This window comes from Dermacentor andersoni, chromosome 4 (genome assembly GCF_023375885.2).
Source record: "Dermacentor andersoni chromosome 4, qqDerAnde1_hic_scaffold, whole genome shotgun sequence".
Taxonomy (NCBI): Eukaryota; Metazoa; Arthropoda; class Arachnida; order Ixodida; family Ixodidae; genus Dermacentor; species Dermacentor andersoni.
The window spans coordinates 101,817,224-101,836,933 of record NC_092817.1 but is presented as its reverse complement, the minus strand read 5'-3'; the positions used below and the strand labels follow the sequence as shown (position 1 = coordinate 101,836,933).

The 19,710-nt window shown below is 47.5% G+C and overlaps 2 protein-coding genes across 2 annotated transcripts; one reads left to right on the top strand and one right to left on the bottom strand.

The window, feature by feature from the left end:
• The first annotated feature begins 6,945 nt into the window (after positions 1-6,945).
• On the top strand, positions 6,946-8,853 carry LOC129386328 (neprilysin-like). Its single transcript, XM_055074184.1, has one exon. The coding sequence runs from the start codon at positions 6,946-6,948 to the stop codon at positions 8,851-8,853; it is 1,908 nt and encodes a 635-aa protein (XP_054930159.1).
• A 6,600-nt stretch (positions 8,854-15,453) lies between these two features.
• On the bottom strand, positions 15,454-18,637 carry LOC129386327 (endothelin-converting enzyme 2-like). The gene is made up of 2 exons (XM_055074183.2): positions 18,485-18,637; positions 15,454-17,607 (listed from the first exon to the last, which is right to left on the bottom strand). The coding sequence occupies exons 1-2, from the start codon at positions 18,635-18,637 to the stop codon at positions 15,454-15,456; spliced, it is 2,307 nt and encodes a 768-aa protein (XP_054930158.2).
• Positions 18,638-19,710: the final 1,073 nt, after the last annotated feature.

Sequence of the window (19,710 nt, the reverse complement as noted above, 5' to 3'; positions counted from 1 at the left end):
GTGCCTTTCTTAAGATATGGCGAGGCAGCTAGTTGGGACTCAACGTTCTGTTTATACAGGAGGCCAACTTTAAAACTCCTTAAAAATTTCATCTTTTCAGTGCGAATAAAGAGTAGCAGCCTTACTTTCTCTAACCAACGCAAGGGCTTGCGGCGTTGGAGTAATTTTTCTATCAGGGAGATTCAGGAAGAAAGCCCGCTGTATGTTCGGAGCAAATGGGCGTATGAAAGTATGAATTAAAAGCCCTGAACGTCCGCGCCAACAATGAAGCAGTATGCTTTTAGTCACAATAAAATTTTAAGTGGAAAGGTAGAGGCAACTCGAAAGAAACGTCAAATATGGGTTACAAAACTCTGGTAATGACATTTTAGGGGGGGAAGCTCTGACCCCCCCCCCCCCCCCGGGAAAAATTTTTGACGCTGCTTAGGCCCCGGAACCCGCCCTCCCCCTCCCCCCGCCCTCGTAGTCGGCACATATGGACGGTGACATCTGTTCCAACTGTAGACCTTAATTGACATGTGACGTCGATGCGTTCTACTTGCTGTGGGTTCGCTCAGGCACAAAACGCATAACAGGCCTAATGATCTCAGCGCGTAGACTCAACAGAGCTTCCACTGCAGAATCCCTGCACGTTGCGAGGTTTCACATGTTTACGTAATATTGGTAAGCTGGCACAAGAGAACGTTGGATATCTCCGGACATAAGCAAAAAATATCGTTCTCAATGTGACGAGAATGCGACGTACTTAGCCACCAAACCTTCTATCTCCCCATGCTGGCCTAGTAGCTGTCCCTTTTGAAGGATAAAAATAGCCACTTAATTCTTTTGTAATTCTGAAGTCGTAAGCCAGTCCGGGCGATAAAATAAATACCTCAACTGATTCTTTTGGCCTTTCTTCAGCATACCTTTACATTCTCCGTAACACCCTCTCCTTCCTACAACCCGATTCCTGGCTCCTTCCTGTAGTGGGTTGTGGCAGGTCACTTGGGACCAGCATTAACCTCGAGCAGCTCGTGAAGCTCGTGCTGCACGTTCTGTATCAGCACATTCCAAGAAGAATTTGCCGGACGCCGTCGAAGGACTGTTACAAGGGCACGTCCAACTCTAAAGTTGACGTAGGTTGCATCCCTGGCTGTTTTCTGGCCGTGAGTCTGCGCGGAGGACAGTAACGTGGGTCGCAGTCCCGCTGTCGTGACCGGCACGGTAGACTACGAGAAGGACAGAGCACCGGTCAAACGCAAGATGGCCACCGGTAGGGAGGGGACCGCACCCTCGACGGCTTCTACGCATGGCAGAACCAAGCGCGGCCCCCAAAGTCCTGCAGCTGCCGCGTCGCCCGGGGAACGCGGCAACCGTCCGGTGGCTCCCCAGAAAAGCGGGGATAAAGGTGCCGTGTCGCCACTCGCCAAGCTCAAGGGCAGCCCCGCAAGAAAGGAACGTGTGTCCACCGCTCCAGTTAGCAGATGCGTGAGCTGCTCAGCCATAACGTTGAAAGGCGACCCGGCGTCCCGCGCGACCGATAAGGGGCCCCACAAGTCCTCGACGTCTCCTCGACCAACTACACAAGGTATCCAGCGAGTCTTTACATGTGAGCTATGAAATCGTCTAGGATAGCAGGATAAACGTCTTGTTGTGTGTACTATGTGCTGTTCTATTTTTATCTTTGACGGTGCTGCGCCCAACTGGCCTGGATTTCGACGCTTCCATGAAGTTGGTTCATGGCAGGATACTGATGACGGAGAAGTGCCGCATAGCAAACCGATGCAGCCCAAGTACGCGTAGAGGTGCAGGAAAAGTTGAGAGGTGACGTGTACGCAAGTTCACACAAACCTAATCGACAGCTTTGAACTCGTCGGTCGGGAAAACATGGAACGGCACTAAATGTATGTCGTTATCAGTAGTCCGGAAATCACGCCACAAACATAAATATCCCCATAAAAATCCCGAGACAAAGCATTACTTAGGAGGAGCGTACCTCAATCTGAAGATAGCTATTTTTGTGCAACAATATCATGCACCATAATGTTCAGACTACCTAACAAAGCTCTAAGCCGTCTGTGCGTAGCGCGAGGACATTCCGCTTAACAACCCTCGGGTTACGTGCAGGTAATAACAGATACGAAACGCGCTAAGCACTAAGTAGTATATTTTGGCATAAGCGTGGACATACTGGCAAATACGTTATACGGGTATAGCTCTTTGTTCCGTGTTTAGCTACATCTTCGAGAGTCTTTATCCCCACGAGGGAGCATCCAGTTGACCACGAGGCGAATAAACCTATTTCATCGGAAAGTACAAGAATATTTGAAAATACGAGGATGTAAATAGGAAAAAAAGCATTTCCTACTGTCTGAAGTATTGGCGAGCACTGCATTGCTTTTGGATTATGCATCGCACCTTCAGCTCAACTGCTACACATGCTATTAACAAAATGAAAATTTAGGCCATCTGGCGCATGTTCAGGAATTAAAAAAAAGTGCCTCCTCAAGCGATGAAAACTATGACGTGCTTTTCTTGGATTGTAGCGCGAAGTGACACACACACAGACTAGAAGAAGACAGGACGAGCGCTAGTTCTCAACTAAATCTTCATTGAAACGATCAACATCTATATAGGTGATTGCAAATACCGCAGTATACGAACATGACATGGTCTAAAGACAACCAGTTAAACATATCAAGAGGTAGGAAAGCCAAAAAACCAAACAACAAAAGCACTACTTGACATGGACACACGTGCTGAGAAGAAATTTAAATTCGCTTTCTACCAGAGATATTGATGCGTGGCTGCGTTGGTCTGCATGCCTCCTTGCCCTATTAATGAGGGTTGCTTTCTTTGTTTTCAAGTATAGACGCTTGTATTCCACCAGCACGTGCCAACCGTAAGCGCGTCTTGGAACATGGCGTTCTCTCGCATGTAATTGGCTGCAGGCGCCAACAGTGGCCTTGTACGTTCTCCGGTCGGCGCATCGCAGCCGGCGTCACCGGAGCATGCGACTCCCTCGAATGCACCATCCGCAAAGGCAACACCCCCATGTCAGGTGGGCGAGTGGTTCAGCATCCTACCGAGAAACGTTCCGGCTTCAGAGCACATCCGAAAAGCTACCGCGGGTGTTGCCGCAACGGTGCAAGCACGGGAACCGCCGCGATGGCGCGGCGGGGACCAAGATGGCGGTGGCGCAGTGACGAACACGGCCAGCGCCGCCGCATCTTCCCGCGTGAGTCACTCGGTTCTGCACGACCTCGGATTGGCTGCACTTTGCCGGAGTCCGAGAACCTTTGGATTCCACGATTCGCGAAAGCAGTCCCCGCCGCTGAGTAAGGCAGGCGAAACGTCTCATGGAGACGCTTGTCCGGTAAGTGCGGAGGATTTCAAAAACAGAAGCGAATTGGCTTCAAATTTAGAGCGACGGAAACTTGAACAAGTTAGTCAGGAATCATGGTGAGGAAAGGCAGGGCACGCAAACATGGACACAAGTAGAACGAGAGAGGTTTTCTGCAATCATGCATCGACTGGTTATGCTAGAAGAATATGTGTCATTTTTGCTTCATAATTGTGGCGACAAGTTAGATTCTACAATGGCACAATGATAGCGCAATACAAATACAGAGACAAACGAGGCAAAACATTGTCCATGACTCGTATTTGTGCTATTCTGTCGAAGTGTATACAACAAGGGCGCTGTAATGTAAAGTTATTGCAATATGTTCTCATTCCATTTCCTTTGTTAGCCCTCCGTGATTGGTCAAACATTTTTGTAGCGACGCCACATCGCCTGTCTGTCACAAGACGCCATGATATCCGCGAAAACTCCACACCTCAAGAAGACATGTACACACTGATCATCTATGATTAGGCCCTTTTACTTATTTCTGATTCTACGCCTTTATCTCCATTAGCCTTCCTGGATTGGTAAAAACGTTTTCGGCCCACGCCTAGTCCACCTATCTGTCGCACGACGTCAAACAAACCAAAGAAACTCACCACGTCAAAGTAAGGAGTACTCACCAAAGATGCCCTAAACAATCATGAAAGTTTTTATTTTTTTGAGTAGTCGTCAACTGCCCCGTTCCTAACGAAATAGAAGATGGCTGTGCACTGATCACTCCAGCGCTGTGTACGTGAAGCTGAAAACGACAATACCTTTGTCCAATTTGTCCAATTTAAAAATTGTGCATGGCAGTATAACGTTACCGATCCTTTTCGCCACATAGCCGACGTCGCTCTGCCAAAATCTTGTTCATTGAGTCTCCGTCAGTGGGGTGTTTTTAACGCCTCGTTGCACAACACCACAATCGTCGACGAGCCACCGCGAGCTAAGCTAGGGGAAGCGGACCATTCGGAGACGCCGACATCACTTTACTGACGAAGCTCGGCGCTACCGAAACCCTTTCTTTTCTGAGCGCTCCTCACCTCTCGTTCACAAATTAGATAAAAGAAAAGCTGTCATGGTAGACAATGTTATTCGCTTTGAAACCAAACTAAAGTCACCTCCTATAAACGAGGACATTGCTTAATTGGGCTGTTGAAACAACCTTTCGGGTCACAGCTCGGGCTTGTGGCGGCGGTTACGTAAATTTCACGTCAGCAGATTGGAATTCAGTCAAAATTAGGTAACTTTACGTTATAGCGCCCCAATAGTGCCAGACTGCTCTGGTTATCTAGATTCTACGAGGCGTTCTTGACTATTTGTTACTAAATTAAGGGAGACGTTCGCCAACAGAATCGTATGTACACCGAATGGTGCACTACAGCTAACCACCTAGTTAATCTGGAAGATGAGCTGCGAGTAAGAGGAAAGCTCTTTCTAATTCTTCATCGTGTAACAACTTCACTAGTTCTTGGGGAAATGTCATTGATGACAAGTATAAAAAATAACGTTCGTGTTGCCCTTCTCGTTCTATTTCTGCCGGTATTTTCCCCTGCCTTCCCTTACCATTAACAGGTTCCAGTTCTCAACTAAAATGGAAGCCGGAGTTAGTGCAGCACGCTGCGTATTGAGGGACAAGTTTGCGAGCAGAGTAAAGCGTCATATGGGTGCATCTGTTCTTCAAGTGGTGTATCAATGTTTTGCCAGTAGGAACCCACCGTTATCATAGGGACAGCAGCCCCATTTACGGCATAAAACCTAAGATGACATTCTCGGTTTAGTGCATTTCCGAGACTAAATGGTAGGAGCAAAAGGCGCTGTGAAGCACTTCGCTAGTTCCCTGACTCCATGAAATTTAATAACTAAGTGCCTGATCAAAAAAGAATTGTGAGAGTCCTGTTAAATAATATACTCAAACAAAGTTATCACCCTTATATAGTTTAGGAGTAGTGTCATTTAGAGGGCATTGGACTTGCACACGCCTTTAAACGAGTGTGTAACTTTTTCTTACAGCGAAGCGGTGCATTCAAGCGAATACCACAAAGCGCACAATTATTTGAATCAAGAACTGCCAGAAGCACAGTGGAATGGAAGATATCAGCTCAATTACAATTAAATGTGGAAAAACATGTGCACAACCCGGCTTGCCCTTTGCAGAGACACTCGGCATGCGCTGCGAAACTTTCCTATGGCACAACACCAATGCAATTGTTAGTAACTAAATGTAGTGCATTTCTAGCAGTTATTGATTTAAAAAAGTGTTCGCTTCACTAGAATGCTTCACAATAATCTTTGCTTCAATGCTCCCATTATTGTGCTGTCTGCTTCAACACAGAAGGAAAGATTACAGAGCTTGTTTGAATACGCATTTGGTGGCGAAGTATTCGATCGTTGTATGCATTGCGAAGGACGACATCAAACTATGGCAGCGGGACCTCGTGATTCATACGAGAGTGCTGCTGCTTATACATCGTTGGCTAAACGTGGGAAGGATGTTCCAAGTGTCCAGATTGATTGTTTCAGTAAATTACGACCCAAATCGAAACACGGGATTTTAGAGACCCCGAAGTGGAGGTTTCTATAGATATTTTCGATCACCTGGAGATTTCAACAAGCCTTCACTTACGGCAAGTTTTTACAAGTGTGGTGAATCTGACGTAGTTTTGTTTTTATTTATATTTATTTTTGCGTTGAACTCTGCTTTGTACTCAGCAGTACATCACCATAGTCACTAGCTATCGCGGTAGTTTGGACAGTCAACTACAAGTCCTGCAGTTTAAGTGACCTGGGAAAAGAACCTGCCTGCTTGTTGAAGTCGTAGAGAGGTCAGAAATTAATTGAATGTGGAAGTGAATGGAAGAAATGGGTTAAATGTAGCTCATTTAGTCACGAAGTTGCTTGCACACAAGGAAATAGGACGTCATGTTATGAAGAGCTGTCACACCGCACTGTCACACCTCCAAGTGGTTTCCAAGGAGTCGCTGGGGGCGGGGGGTGGGGTGTTGCCGTATACCTACGCCAGCGACGCGTTGATTTGTGAGCACGCAGTTACAAGCTACACTGCTGAGGTTGATGTTCCGCTATACCATGACGTCTGTATAAAACGTAAATGCTGTCTTCACGATGCCGCGATGGAGGTGGTCCGTATGGCATGTACGCAGCAGAATTTAGATGTAAAGAGGCTCAATGGAAACATATACAAACTCCTTGTTTTATATACAAACATATGACGCTTTCACAGCCTTCTTTCAACTCGACACATTGACCCTCCGTTTCTTCTGATTTCTTGCACTGAATAGCTTTATAACGAAGAGAAACGTTGCAGGCAACCAGTGTTACAGAAGGGAAAAAAAGGACGTAAGACGAGCCGCCCTTCTCGCTGCGGCTGCAGTGTTTCAGTGGTACTTTAAATGCTCGTTATGCATTAGCTTAAGCATGTGTGTTCCAACCGTTAGGTATCATTTCAAAGTCTGCATTTTCCTAGTATTTAGTGTGTTATATCTTTCACTCCCAACCTCTTTCTTTAATTATCTATGCAGACAGTAAGTAATAGCCAAAGGATCGTGGGCCTAATCATGAGCATCGTCCTTGTGATCGTGGTACTCATCGTGCTCAAGATCGTGTGGTTCCAGTATTCGGGCTCCCCGAATGTGTGCCTGACGAGCGCCTGCGATGCCTACTCGCACCGGCTTCTCCAGTCCATCAACACGTCAGTGGACCCGTGTCGTGACTTCACGCGGTTCGTCTGCGGCGGCTGGAAGCGAAGCCAGAACCTTGACGTCAGGGAGGATCAGTTCATCGTGTTCCTCGACAGGTTAGACGCGACGTTGAACGACGCGGACATTCCTCTCACGGGACAAAATGACGAGCAGCGAGCCGCTGCTCTGTACCGCAGCTGTGACGACGTGCTACAAGGAAAGAAGGACGAGATGGCGGCTGTGAAGGCGGCGCTACGCGACGCTGGCATCGTCTGGCCGCAGCACGCCCACGGAGGGGACGCTGTACACGCGCTGGTCTACAGTTCCATCAAGTTGGGCTGGGACGCTCTTCTCTCTTTCGATGTCACTACGCACCGAGGCGAGACGGTGGACGAGCTTGTCGTCGATCCTGGAAGTTCATTCCACTTTTTGGTGTCGAGGTCCATGAGAGAAGAGTCGCCGGCTTCGAAGCGCGCGTACTTCCAATTTCTGAGGAACCTGTTCGAGCTCAGAGGCCCGAGGAACACCAGCGCCGTGACGTACGAGCAGATGCAGACCATCGCAGAACCAGCACTTGGCGACCTCTCACTTCTTTACGACAGCTGGGGCAAGCCACGGCTCCCAGCCGACTGGTTTGCAAACTTGTCAAGCGCGGGCGTGACAGAAGCTCGCTGGCTAGAAGCCCTGCACAACGTCAGCGTCAGCCTGCGCGGCGGTCTGCGAATCAAGACCGGAAATCCCGGTTTTCTGGCCACGCTGTTGGGGCTCTGGACCCGCATTGGCGAGGACTCCTTCCACCTCTTCGTCTCGTGGTGTACGGTCCAGGTCGCCGCGCTTTACGCGAACAAAGGCTCAATTCTTAACTATTATGGCCAGAGTTCCGAGAAGGCGCAAGTCTACCACAGAGCCTTCTGTCTCAGCAGAGCCGCGGTGTTCTTTCGGAAAGCATCCTTCGCAAGTTACATCGATAGCACCCTCCAGGAAAACAAGGTTTCCGGTGCGAAAGAAATTGCACTGTCGGTGCGGCTTGCTTTTTCCCGGCGCCTCTCGAAGTGGGTTCACTTCGATGAAAACATAACGGTGCTCGCGAATTGGACCTCCCTGGACACTGCTTTTCGTAGCTTCGAGTATGACAAGGACGAGCACAAAACTTCTGGCGCAAAAAACGATGTAATGCCTGATATGTCAGATTCTTTCGTCAACAACTGGCAGCTTTCGACGCTCGTCAACAAGCCAGATGAAACGAAGCACTTAGAGTACGCGATCTGCCACCTGATGTTTTACGTCGTGCTCTGGAAAAGCCGAGACTTCCAGTTGATGCCTTATTCCCTGTCAGTCCTGTTTTTCGACCCGGACCTGCCAGCGTCTGTAAACTACGGGGCCTTTGGAAGCGAGATCGTCGGCGCCATCAGCTCCATCTTCGTCGAATCTTACCGCGAGAAGAGAAACGTGTCGATGTACCTGATCAATTGTATGAAACTGGGGCCGTCGGGAAGCGAGATGTACACCGATGACAATGTGGTCCACGCTGTCGGTTTCAGCGCCCTTGTGGACGCATACAAAAGAACCAATGCTTCTTCATCGTGGGCCATTGAAGGACTCGAGCACTACACAGGCCTGGAGCTGCTCTTCATGACTGCGTGCTTCAGCTTGTGTTCGGGAAGGATCAAAGCAAAGCGCCACGAGTGTGAGCTTCTGGCTCAACACGTGCCCGAGTTTGATGAGGCTTTTCGTTGCCCTCCAACAGACCAACGAAACCAATCTTTTCAGTGTCAGCTACTGTGAAAGCATCGATTAATTTATTGAAATGAATGTTTGTGGGTGTCATTTTCTCAAAAGACACTGAACGTGCGTTTTCTTTCAACACATAGCTCGAATATCTAGGTGCACTGATGAACTATTAATTGTTAGTCGTCCTTATTAGTGTAATTGTGAGAAATTAGCCTTTGATGACCGAATGTCGTAACCACATAAACTTCAGTACATTGCTAACAACGCCTTGACTTTGCGGGAATGTGTGAACCTGAATTTCACAAGCATAATTATCCAATGGCATTGCTGGCCACCAATTGTGCGAAGAGACCAATGAAATATTACGCATTCTTCCCGAATATTTGTGCATAATAGTGCTTGTTGCAGCTCAGTTCTGCGATACATTGTGGCTTATCGATTTAATTGCCAGAACATCGTGCTGAGAAGTAAACCGAGACCAAACATTTGTAATTGGCCATATGATCGTGCCCACGACCATGCATTGCTATGTGGGCAAATGAGCAGCTGTGCTCATGGCGTGCTTCTACTTGCGCGGTAAGCGCCAATACATTTTCGTCGTCTCCATAGTGTTCGACATTGTCAAGAGTAATGGCATTATTTTGGCCTCTGACTACAGCACAGCTTAAATTTCGTGGTGGAATGTAAACGTCGGAAGAAAGGTACATCGATTCAGCATAGACTTCGCCCATAATGCGTGTAATGGGCTATCAAAAGCGAATAAAATTTGCATGCGTTGCAACGTTTGTCTGTTTAACACATCTATAGCACACAGTCCCAGCTAATTTTTTGCCAGAGTTAAAAAAATGCAAATGCCATGTAGCTTAACAGAACAAAGGTAATGTTTTCTGTCGCTTTGAGATACTCGTAACTTTTTTTTTCATTCCGCCTAATTAGATAAGCAGTGTTAATTAATCAGTTTCTCAAATAATATAACATGCAAAGTGTCAATGAAGAAATTGTAGAGCGACATGCAAAACTCCCGATACAGCTTTCTGTTGCTCAATACGTGCTACCTAAAAGTGTTTTCCGTGCGTGAAATTAGCTCGTAAATGCACGCAAAATTGTCGCGTGACTGGCCGCCCGAGGCATTTTGCGTGTATTTGCGGGCTCCTTTCACGCTCGGAAAAACAATTATGAACACATAAGCAAATTCTGCCCGACTCTTGGCCAATCCCCGCGAGTGGGTAAGCGCCAAACTCATCAAGGACATCATCATCATGTAGCACGTATTGAGGAACCGAAATCTGTATAGGGAGTTTTGCATGTCGCTCTACAATTTTCTCATTGGCACATTTCATCTAACTATAATATTTGAGAAGTTGATTAATTAAGGCTAATTAGTTTATAAGGCCGAATGAAAAAATAGTTTCAATATCTCCAAGCGATGGCAAACATTACCTTTGTTCTGTCCGGCTACGTGGCGTTTGTATCATAATAAACTCTGGCTAAAGTTAGCTGGGACACCTTACATATATATAAACATGTGTGCGTGTATGTTTTAAGCAGACAAATGTTGCAACGTGTGCAATTTCTAATATATATATATATATATATATATATATAGGTGTGTGTGTGTGTGTGTGTGTGTGTGTGTGTGTGTGTGTGTGTGTGTGTGTGTGTGTGTGTGTGTGTGTGTGTGTGTGTGTGTGTGTGTGTGTGTGTGTGTGTGTGTGTGTGTGTGTGTGTGTGTGTGTGTGTGTGTGTGTGTGTGTGTGTGTGTGTGTGTGTGTGTGTGTGAAGCAGACAACTGTTGCAAAGCATGCAATTTTTATTCGCTTTTGATAGCCTAATCGCACATTATGCGCGCAGTCTATGCCGAATCGATGCATCTTTGTACATACATACATACATACATACATACATACATACATACATACATACATACATACATACATACATACATACATGCACACACACACACACATATATATATATATATATATATATATATATATATATAGTTCGGAGATATGCGACATCAAACGTGCTGTAAATCCCTAAATGTTGCTTGATGCGAGCCGTACATTCCTGAACACGCCGTGGTTGCTTAGTGAGCCATACCTGCCGACCTGTAAAGTTCGTAAATTCTCGCGGACCTGAGTTACATGTGCATTTTGTTAACCAAGGTTTAATGCGCAGCGTAATAAAAGAAACTAACTTGGCACAGCAGAGACTGAAAAAGCAACACAATGTTTTTAGACCAGTGCGAATTGCTGCCGCCGGTTTCACAAGCTTCAGGCGCCTAAATCAACATTCTTCGAGCAAGTACCCCTCTGGTATGTAGGCGCCTTGCGCTGCCACTAAATGGTGGCATGCAAGTACCATCAGAATATCTTTCTTGCCTGAATTTTCTTTTTTGCAACCTTGCGCTGGCTCATCCTTTGACAGCGTGAAAACATTATTCGCGAACAGGACCTCATTCACATAAAATTTGACGCACCATTCATAAAATCAAAGAACGGGTCTAAATTCGTTAACGTTATCAGAAATTCGAGAGAGCTGGCAGGTATGATAGAGCATACAGGCAAAGACTTCTTCCACCTGTTCATTTCATAATGGATGGTTCGTGATGATCCCGCTTTACGCGAACAGAAACAAAATAATTTATTAAGTTTTGCATGCCAAACCACGGTACGATCCTCAGGCATGCCATAGTGGAGGCCTCTAGATCAATATTCACCACTTACTTGGGTTTTTTTAACGTGCGCCTAAATTCAACTGCAGGAGCGTTCATGCCCTTTGCCTCCATCAAAATGCGGCCACTACGTCCGGGTTCGAACCGGCGACCTCAGTAGCGTGATGCCACTCCCATTAGGCGAGTGCAGTAGTTTACGCAGACATGCTCATAATGCGTAAATATTACGGCTAGAGTTCCAAGAAGTCTATCGCAGAGTTCTGATTCATCAGGGCTGTTGGAATATAAAGAGGGAAAAAGAAAGGCTGGGAGGTTGGCTAGGCTTCATGTGGTTGACTACCTTGTCAGCTCGCGCATTTCGCACTAGCCTGCACCTGTTGTATAGTCAGTGACACGTAGAATATACGGCAACACAATTAACATGGGATATTATGGGGCGAGTGAATCGCCTCGAAACCGCGTCGTATTTACTTAAATATTCATTAGACAATATATCACTAACGATGATTAATTTATGGCGCACATTACAAATGCGCTGAAGTTGCAGGCCCGTGCATACGTATACAATAAAAGGGTTGTACGGTAGCGCGATTAAAAGACGGGGCAAAAAAAGACACACAGGGACACGCACAGCGCTGTGTGCGTCCCTGTGTGTCTTCTTTTGTCCCGTCTTTTAACCGCGCTACCGTACACCACTTCAAGATGCATCACCAGCAAGCCCACATTGCAACCCTCGTGTATAAAAAAGCCCTAGATTGACACTAGCTGCCATGGAATGCATGGCTGTTGCACGTGCTTAAAGAAGTCATTGTGGGCTAATAATGCACGGAATGCCGATGCACTTCGCTACAGGCCTTGCGAGCCGATATAAAAAAAAATCCAGCACTTCACTATAAACAGACATGCCACGAGCGCTTCCTTGCCTCAATTCCACAAGCGAAAAATGTGTAGTAGATGACCGACGTCCACAGGTACGAATGTCGGGCTGCAAAGTAACAGTTAATAATAGAAGAAGAATAAGACCGCTGACATTTTTTATTGGGTTTGTTTGCATTGACGCTGCCTAGGTGACGGAGACACGCGCTGTGTCACGTTCGTCTCGTATCCCTGTGCCCTAGCGCAGTATGGCATCAACACGACCTGTAACTATAAATTTAAAAGAAATTTTTCTTCGCCTACCTTCACCCGTTCGCGATGGCTGCTGCTGCTGTCTGCGTCTGGGTCGGTCAGTGTGTCGGTGGATGTGTATGAGGACACAGCGAACGTTGCGTGTGCGCCAAGCACAAGTACCAGTGGACGTTGTGGACGCAAGACCGTCCTTATGAGCCCAATGCCCAACTGAGGCTCATAATCTTAATGGTTACATTTTAATGACTTATTTTATGTTTTTTTTTTCTTTTAGCCTTCGCTATGTGCCACGGAATGGGTCGTCATTGTTTGCCAATTCTTCGGAGTGCGTATGTGCCACTGTGGCACAAGACAACATAAAAATTACATGTGAATAAGTTCTATCTTAGATTGCGCGTTGTATAGGATGAAACAAACTAGATTGTACGCATCGCCGTTAGTTGTAAAGCATTTACCGAACACCTGTATATTCTGCATCACCGTTGTCCAACTCTCAGCCTGAGTTCCCCCGATCGAGTCCAGCGCTCCCTTATAGGAAGCGACCACAGAAGCACCTGCGAGATGCCGTGATCCGGGTCGGACAAGTGCTTCTTTTGCAGCTACAAATCTGGATTTACCTTCACGTCAGATGTGTTAGAAAAATGGCGTACTCACGCAATACGTCCGGTCGATGCAAGTCGACAAGATGTTCACGCTGACAACGACGCACGTGGCGTCCCCAAATGTGGCCATACCTGCCCCAACTGCTATGAAACAGTAGGACCCACCACGAAACACCTAATGTGGAAATTGTGGTCGGTGGCCTAGAGGACCGCCGCGCCGCCTTGCAGTACGTGCCTCCTGGCTTTTTCCATGGAATGCGGGACTTTACATTGGTTGTGGATCCTGCTCCTCACATTGGCGCCTTCCACGCAAGGCAAGGTGGCCGAGACAGCGTCCGGATCTACCGCGTTGTTTCCACTTGCAGAGCAAGGTGTGCCATCTTTGTTGGGTCTGGCGACTAAGAAGGACACTTGTGAAATTCGTACTATATTTGAGAAGCTCGTATTCATCTTTGAAGCTTTTCAAAACATTTTAAAATGTTTACAACGTCGCGCGAGGGATATATCAACGTTAGTAAATATTTGAAAATTATCCCCATATCTAAACACATTTTTCACAGGTCCAGGAAGTCCATCCCTTCTGCGACGTTGCAAGCATTTTAAAAGATTTTATTAAAACTTTTTATGATCCCCACCATTGAACCTCACCCTGCTTAGGCTACTGAGTCATTTTTTTCACTAAAGTTCATTCTTTCTCTCTTGTGAGCTGCTCCATGATGACCAACTCCTCGATCTCAGATTGGCCTTTCTACCGCGTCCCGTCTGCTGGTATTGCCGACACAGATCTCTTAAACCTATCCTTGATTAGAGATCTGGGTGTTCAAAACTGGTAAAAAGAGGAATCTTTAAAGCCAGCTTGAGCTATGCATTTAGAAAAGATTCTGCGAACACCGAATGAATTGGACTTTCCAATAACAGTTCGACAAGTCGTAACAGGCTGGCTATCCACAGAATGATATTACATCACTTTGGCTTACCTCTGTTAAAGGCATGAAAGGCGTCGAGCTAAAGGCACGCCGTCATAAGAAAAAAAAATTAAATTAGTCCGTGCATGCATAGGACAGCTCATGAATTAAAGAACGTACGTAGGGGCCAGATATAAAGTGGAAGTCAGGTTTTCATGTTAAGAAAAAATAGGTTCAACGTATCTTCTGCTGTGTACATAGAAAGACCCCTGAATGTACCATTAAACACAGCAAAAAGTTTGTGGAATATATTTCAGGAATTGTATACGCGATTTTGGTTAACTGTGCCAAGGTATATGTGGGCCAATCTGTCCGGTGTATAATGTTGGTCTAAGGTAGCATCAGGCGTCTCTAAAATCAAGTGGGCTGTTGCATACGGCAGCCCATTGCAGAGAGTGAGGATGCTATTCCGTGTTTAAGAAAACAGATTGTTTTCAAAAGCAATAATCAGCTCACGGCAGAACTTTGCAGAGGCCTTTCATATTATAAAAAAGAAAAGAAGGTTGTGTGAGCCATCCTTGTGTCTTGTTAAATGATAAGGAATTTGTTTCGGTTTACCCTTTAAATTTCCTTGCCAATTTCCTTGCCAATCGGTATGTCATTTCGATTTGTTAATCCTGATTTCCGCCGCATGCACGATCACTTCTAGGCACATATACATGTGAAGCTTGTTAAATAAATTCTTCAAATACGAGTAAGCGCCTTGTCTCTGTGGTTTCTCTGTTTTTATTCGTTTCGTTGCGCTTTAAAAAACAGCCGAAGATAAAAGCCAGCCCAGCGTGAGGCGGCGTGCTGCCAATGGCATATAAGGTTCCCCGCTTTGCAAGGAAATGCGCAGGAAATTTCGAGTAGCGTCGGTAAATCGGCCGGTGCTCGGAAAGGCAACATCACTAACGACACTCGTTATGGAAAATTTGCTGATGCGGAGGCAAAATGCTCGTAAACGTTGCACATGACACGCACCTACCATATGGCTGCACGTGCCTCTGTCTGCGTGCACATGTGTTTGCGTGTGTGTCGAAAGAGACATGCCTATACTTATGAAACGGCATGCGTGCTCGCATGCAGGCTTAGCTTAAGAAAGTAAGTAAAGGGCAAAGTAATGTCAAGGACAGATTGGTTGCTATCTTTCGCTATGAAATACTTTCGTGGTAGTACTAGACTGTAACGTAAGAACAATGTTCTATATTTCTATATATTGCCACGTGTATTGCAGGTGAGACTTCAGAAACCTATATAACACGAGAACAGTTCTGATAAATGTGACATATAATTGATATGCTCAGAGATCACCCACACTATTACCCGCAAAGTCGCGAGGGCACTGATTTTTGGGGCGCATGGGCGACCCCCGAAAACACGCAAAAGCAGCGGCGAAATTGGCGTCATGTCTGAGAGGCAAATTGCATCTTGCCTCCGCCGTTTCTGTGGCCTCACCACACGTTAACAGGCATCCCAGGACGAAGAACAGCGCTGGCTCGGACAGACGAGGAAAATGTTCGAGCGCGGTAGCGTTAGCCCTTGACCCCACGTGCGTTTCGAGGGCCTTCCAGAGCACAGTCCAGGACAGCACTGCAGCACGAACATCGTCAATGATTGCGCTGAAATTTCGAATGTGACTTTCATGCACGGTTGCGAGGCAGTCAATTGTGCCTTCAACTTCCGCGAGGAACGCCTTGTCACAAGCGCGCCTCTTCGGTACCAGCTCGGATATTAGCCTCGAGACAAGGCGGGAACCTAGCCCGGCAAACTTGACAGCGCGGGGCGCCCTCAGCGAGTACCACGGGGCGTCGAGGTAACTCGCTTCCAGAGGTCTACTCCAGGCGCGGCTATAGTTGACGTACGCGGCGTCTCCGACGCTTCCCGGTGTGTCGCCGCTCGTGACGGAGAGGGGGCTAAATTCCGCAGTTCGCATCCAGTTCGTCACGGCGATGGGCGTCATGTCGGGAAAGTCTGCGTAATAGCCTTCGAAGTAGTCAGGCCTGGCGCGACTGAACATCTCCGTGTGCACACCCGTCAAAATCTCGTCGCTGTTGAGAGTGCATTTACTGTTCGGCGACAGTGGACGCGCTCTTAGAACGACCTTGCCGAACGACCGGCTGATCCGCCGCATTAGCGCGGCCACGTCGTCCCTGACCGTTTCGGAGACGATGTCGGCTAAGTAAGGGTATACCAGAGCATAATGGAAGACCCGCTCGGCGTTCTTGAAGCACTGCCACCTGTGTCTTTGCAGAACGGTGTTGGGAGCAGGCATGTGTTGCGCCAATACGATGCGTCTGCTAGTGAAAGGTACGAGCGCTTGTATGCACAGCCAAGCATAGAGCTCATTGAAATCGGCCTCCCCAAGCTTCTCGTAAAGGGCAAACAGTATCTGGAAGTAAGAACCGGTGTGCACAACGACGGGGGTGTTGCGTCCCTCTGGTATGCTCAAGAAAACTTCGAACGCCTTCAGCCAGCGGTCTTTTGGGATGGCTCGAGAAATTTTGTGCACCGAAGATGTGCTAGTGAACCAGGCACTGTCTTTGTATTCCTTGCTACCACCAGCAGAAAAGCCCAGGGAGGACACCAATGCAAACTCTAGGCGGACTATGTTCTGTACTTCGAACCCCGACGAATTTTCGCCTCCCGAAAAACTGTCGTAAACGGCACGAACATAGTCGTCGTATTTTTCGGAGGCCATGTCATTTAACCGGCTCTTCATTTCTCCAAGTAATACTTGCGTGTTGTCTGGTCTCCGAATTACCACCCGCCGGTCCAAGCTGGGTTCCACTGACGCATCCAGTAACACGGGAATCTTAACCACTTGTGACATGTAGAACATGGCCTTCAAGACGTCCGTCGGGGAACCATTCTTCATATCAGACCTCCAGGCAATGCCCCCTTCAGCCAGAACCCGCTTGACGTCTGTAGACTGGTCGTCCGAAACGGCGACGATGTTGTCGCACGCGACCAAGTGCTTTGCAGCCTTCTGAACTGCCGTCTGGTTGCCGGCTGCATGCTTCAGTGGAATGTGGGCATTCTTTCTAGCGTGTCGAGTGACACGACTGAGGAATGCCGAAGCAAGTACTTCTGCAACGCTCTTGCCTGGGTGTGTGTGCGACCAGGAGCCGCACACATACGCGTGGAAGTCGTCGCAGGGTTGCACTCTGTCGTCCAGGGCGTCCTTGAGCAGCGCCCCGATGCGGCCGCAAGCCTCGTCGCGGCAAAGCTTGACTCGCGGCGGACCACGAGCATCGGCCCGCGGGGGGAGCTTGCGTCCCTTTTTCCAAGAAACCACGCCGATCAAAAGTGTGACCGCGATGGCGGCTACCAGGAGCACGGTGGAGTTTGTCAGAAGACAGGTCTTGCTGGGACTGCGCTGTACCGACCGGAGCAGGGACGTTGTGGCGTTGGTTCGCCGCAGTAAGTTGTAGCTCGCTTGCTCGTTGCAGGAGTTCTGTAAGCGGCAGTCATCGAGCAATATATTGTCGACCTCCGACCGCATCCCCGGAAGGATGCGAAGACATATAATTAACCACGTGTATACTGTGCCGTTACGTAAGCACATAAACTATTAGAAACGTAAGAGCAAGTCCGCTTCATTTTTTTTAACGCAGATGCCTTAATTTAGACCTTCCATTTTTTTCGTAATGATACCTTACGGATAAAGGAACACAAAAATACACGTAAAATTAATTAATTGAATTGAATTCTGGGGTTTTACATGCCAAAACCATGATTTTATTATGACGCACGCCGTAGTGAGGGACTCCGGATTAATTTTGACCACCAGGGGATCTCTAACGTGCCCCCAATGCACGGGACACGGACGTTTTTGCATTTCGCCCCCACTGAAATGCGGCCGCCGCGCCTGGGATTTCATCCCGCGACCCCGTGCTTATATTATAGCAGTGCAACACCACAGCCGCCAAGCAACTGCGGCGCGTAGACGGAAAATCACAATTCTAAAGCAAAATAAAATGTCAAGCCTGCTTATGAGACGAAGGCGAAGTTAACCTGTGAGCGTCAGGATGCGATTCTACACCATCCAAACCGGCAATCTTAATGTACAGATAGCAATGTATAGATGTCTTGCGTGATACAAAAAGATGTGGCCAGATAAAAAATGCAGGCTTAATCGGGGTACTCATGGGCCGTGTCTGTTAGTACTATTCTTGCGTCATAGCTAAGCACATTTCTACATTACAAGAACATAGGAATTGCTTGGTGTCACGCTCGGCCACAACCTGGAGCCATAGTTTTCCTGGCGATACTTCTATTTAAGCCACCTTAAAGCGACCATGTCGAGAGAGCGAGCGCGGCCGCTATCTCACCGGCTTCTGGATGATGGCCGTCGGCATGGTCTTCTTACGTATCTCGCCGTCAACGTCTTGCAAGGAACGACGCCGCTCCCTGGAGGACGCGGCATCTGCCCCCGTCGCCGCTACCACGCGACCACCGCGCACGTCCGTCAGCGAGGTCGACATCTTTGGCCGGAGGAGTGGAGATCCGTGCACCTCTCTGGAGGCGCCGCCCTGATGATGATGATGATGCTGATGTGTCTGGCGCATACTCATTCACGGTGATTGGCCAAGAGTCAGGCAGACTTTATATACGTGTTCAGGTAATAAATGGTTAAATCTATAATTTTGATAAATAAATTAAAACGAGGAAATTGCAATGCGATTAAGTAGACAGTCATTCAGTCAAAAAAAAATGTATATATAACATAAATGAGGCCGCCCTTCTGCAATCGCTCAGTCATCACGGTAGCCTACAACCAGGCTGCAACGAACGGCGGGGAACGTGCTTCAGCAATTCTAAGATTCTCAGAAAGCAAGTGGCTTAAAGGCGACTTGCATGGGCACCCAGCCTCGGCGGTAAGAAAACGCCACGAAATACACGATACTTATACTAACTGAGAAATAAACCAAAAGTCGCTAATTATAATATTGATTAGCAGAGCCAAGTAAAACACTATGGTTGCAGAATTAAGCCTATGATGGCTACACGAACACAAATACAATATAACGCACGCGTAAAGGACATAGATTCGGCACATTTCTTTCACAAGGAGCGGGCTTGCGTCATTTGCGCCGCCGCAATCGTGATAATATTTTTGAACGTTCCAAACCACGCGAGGCGTAGGACCTAAGTATCGTGCCTCGGTAAGGACACAGAAAAGCGAGCTTCCAGCGGTGGATGATGATGATGATGATGATGGTGTTGGTGGTGGTGGTGGTGGTGGTGGTGGTGATGATGATGATGATTATGATGATGATGATGATGATGATGATGATGAACTTCTGTCATGGCTCGCACCCACCGGGAATAGGCCAAGAATCGGGCGGCAGGAGGTAGCTAAACGTAATTCTGATTTGAAAACAATAAACGCGAAGTAAAAGAAACACAAAATCAAGAGATGTTGCAATAACCAGACTAGTATGCGAGCGAGCACTCAGACTAACTAAAAGAGGCTACGGGTATGACCAGTCGTTATCACCTCGCTTTTTATTCCTCGATGTCGCGGAAGCCGTCTCAGATGTCCTTGCCGCCCGCG

Excerpts from the sequence above, each read along its gene's own strand:
- LOC129386328 (XM_055074184.1), top strand. The coding sequence starts at position 6,946 with ATGAGCATCGTCCTTGTGATCGTGGTACTCATCGTGCTCAAGATCGTG.
- LOC129386327 (XM_055074183.2), bottom strand. The coding sequence starts at position 18,637 with ATGTCGACCTCGCTGACGGACGTGCGCGGTGGTCGCGTGGTAGCGGCG. Across the intron at positions 17,608-18,484 it reads CGGCCATCATCCAGAAGCCG|AACTCCTGCAACGAGCAAGC; the intron begins GTGAGATAGCGG and ends TGCCGCTTACAG.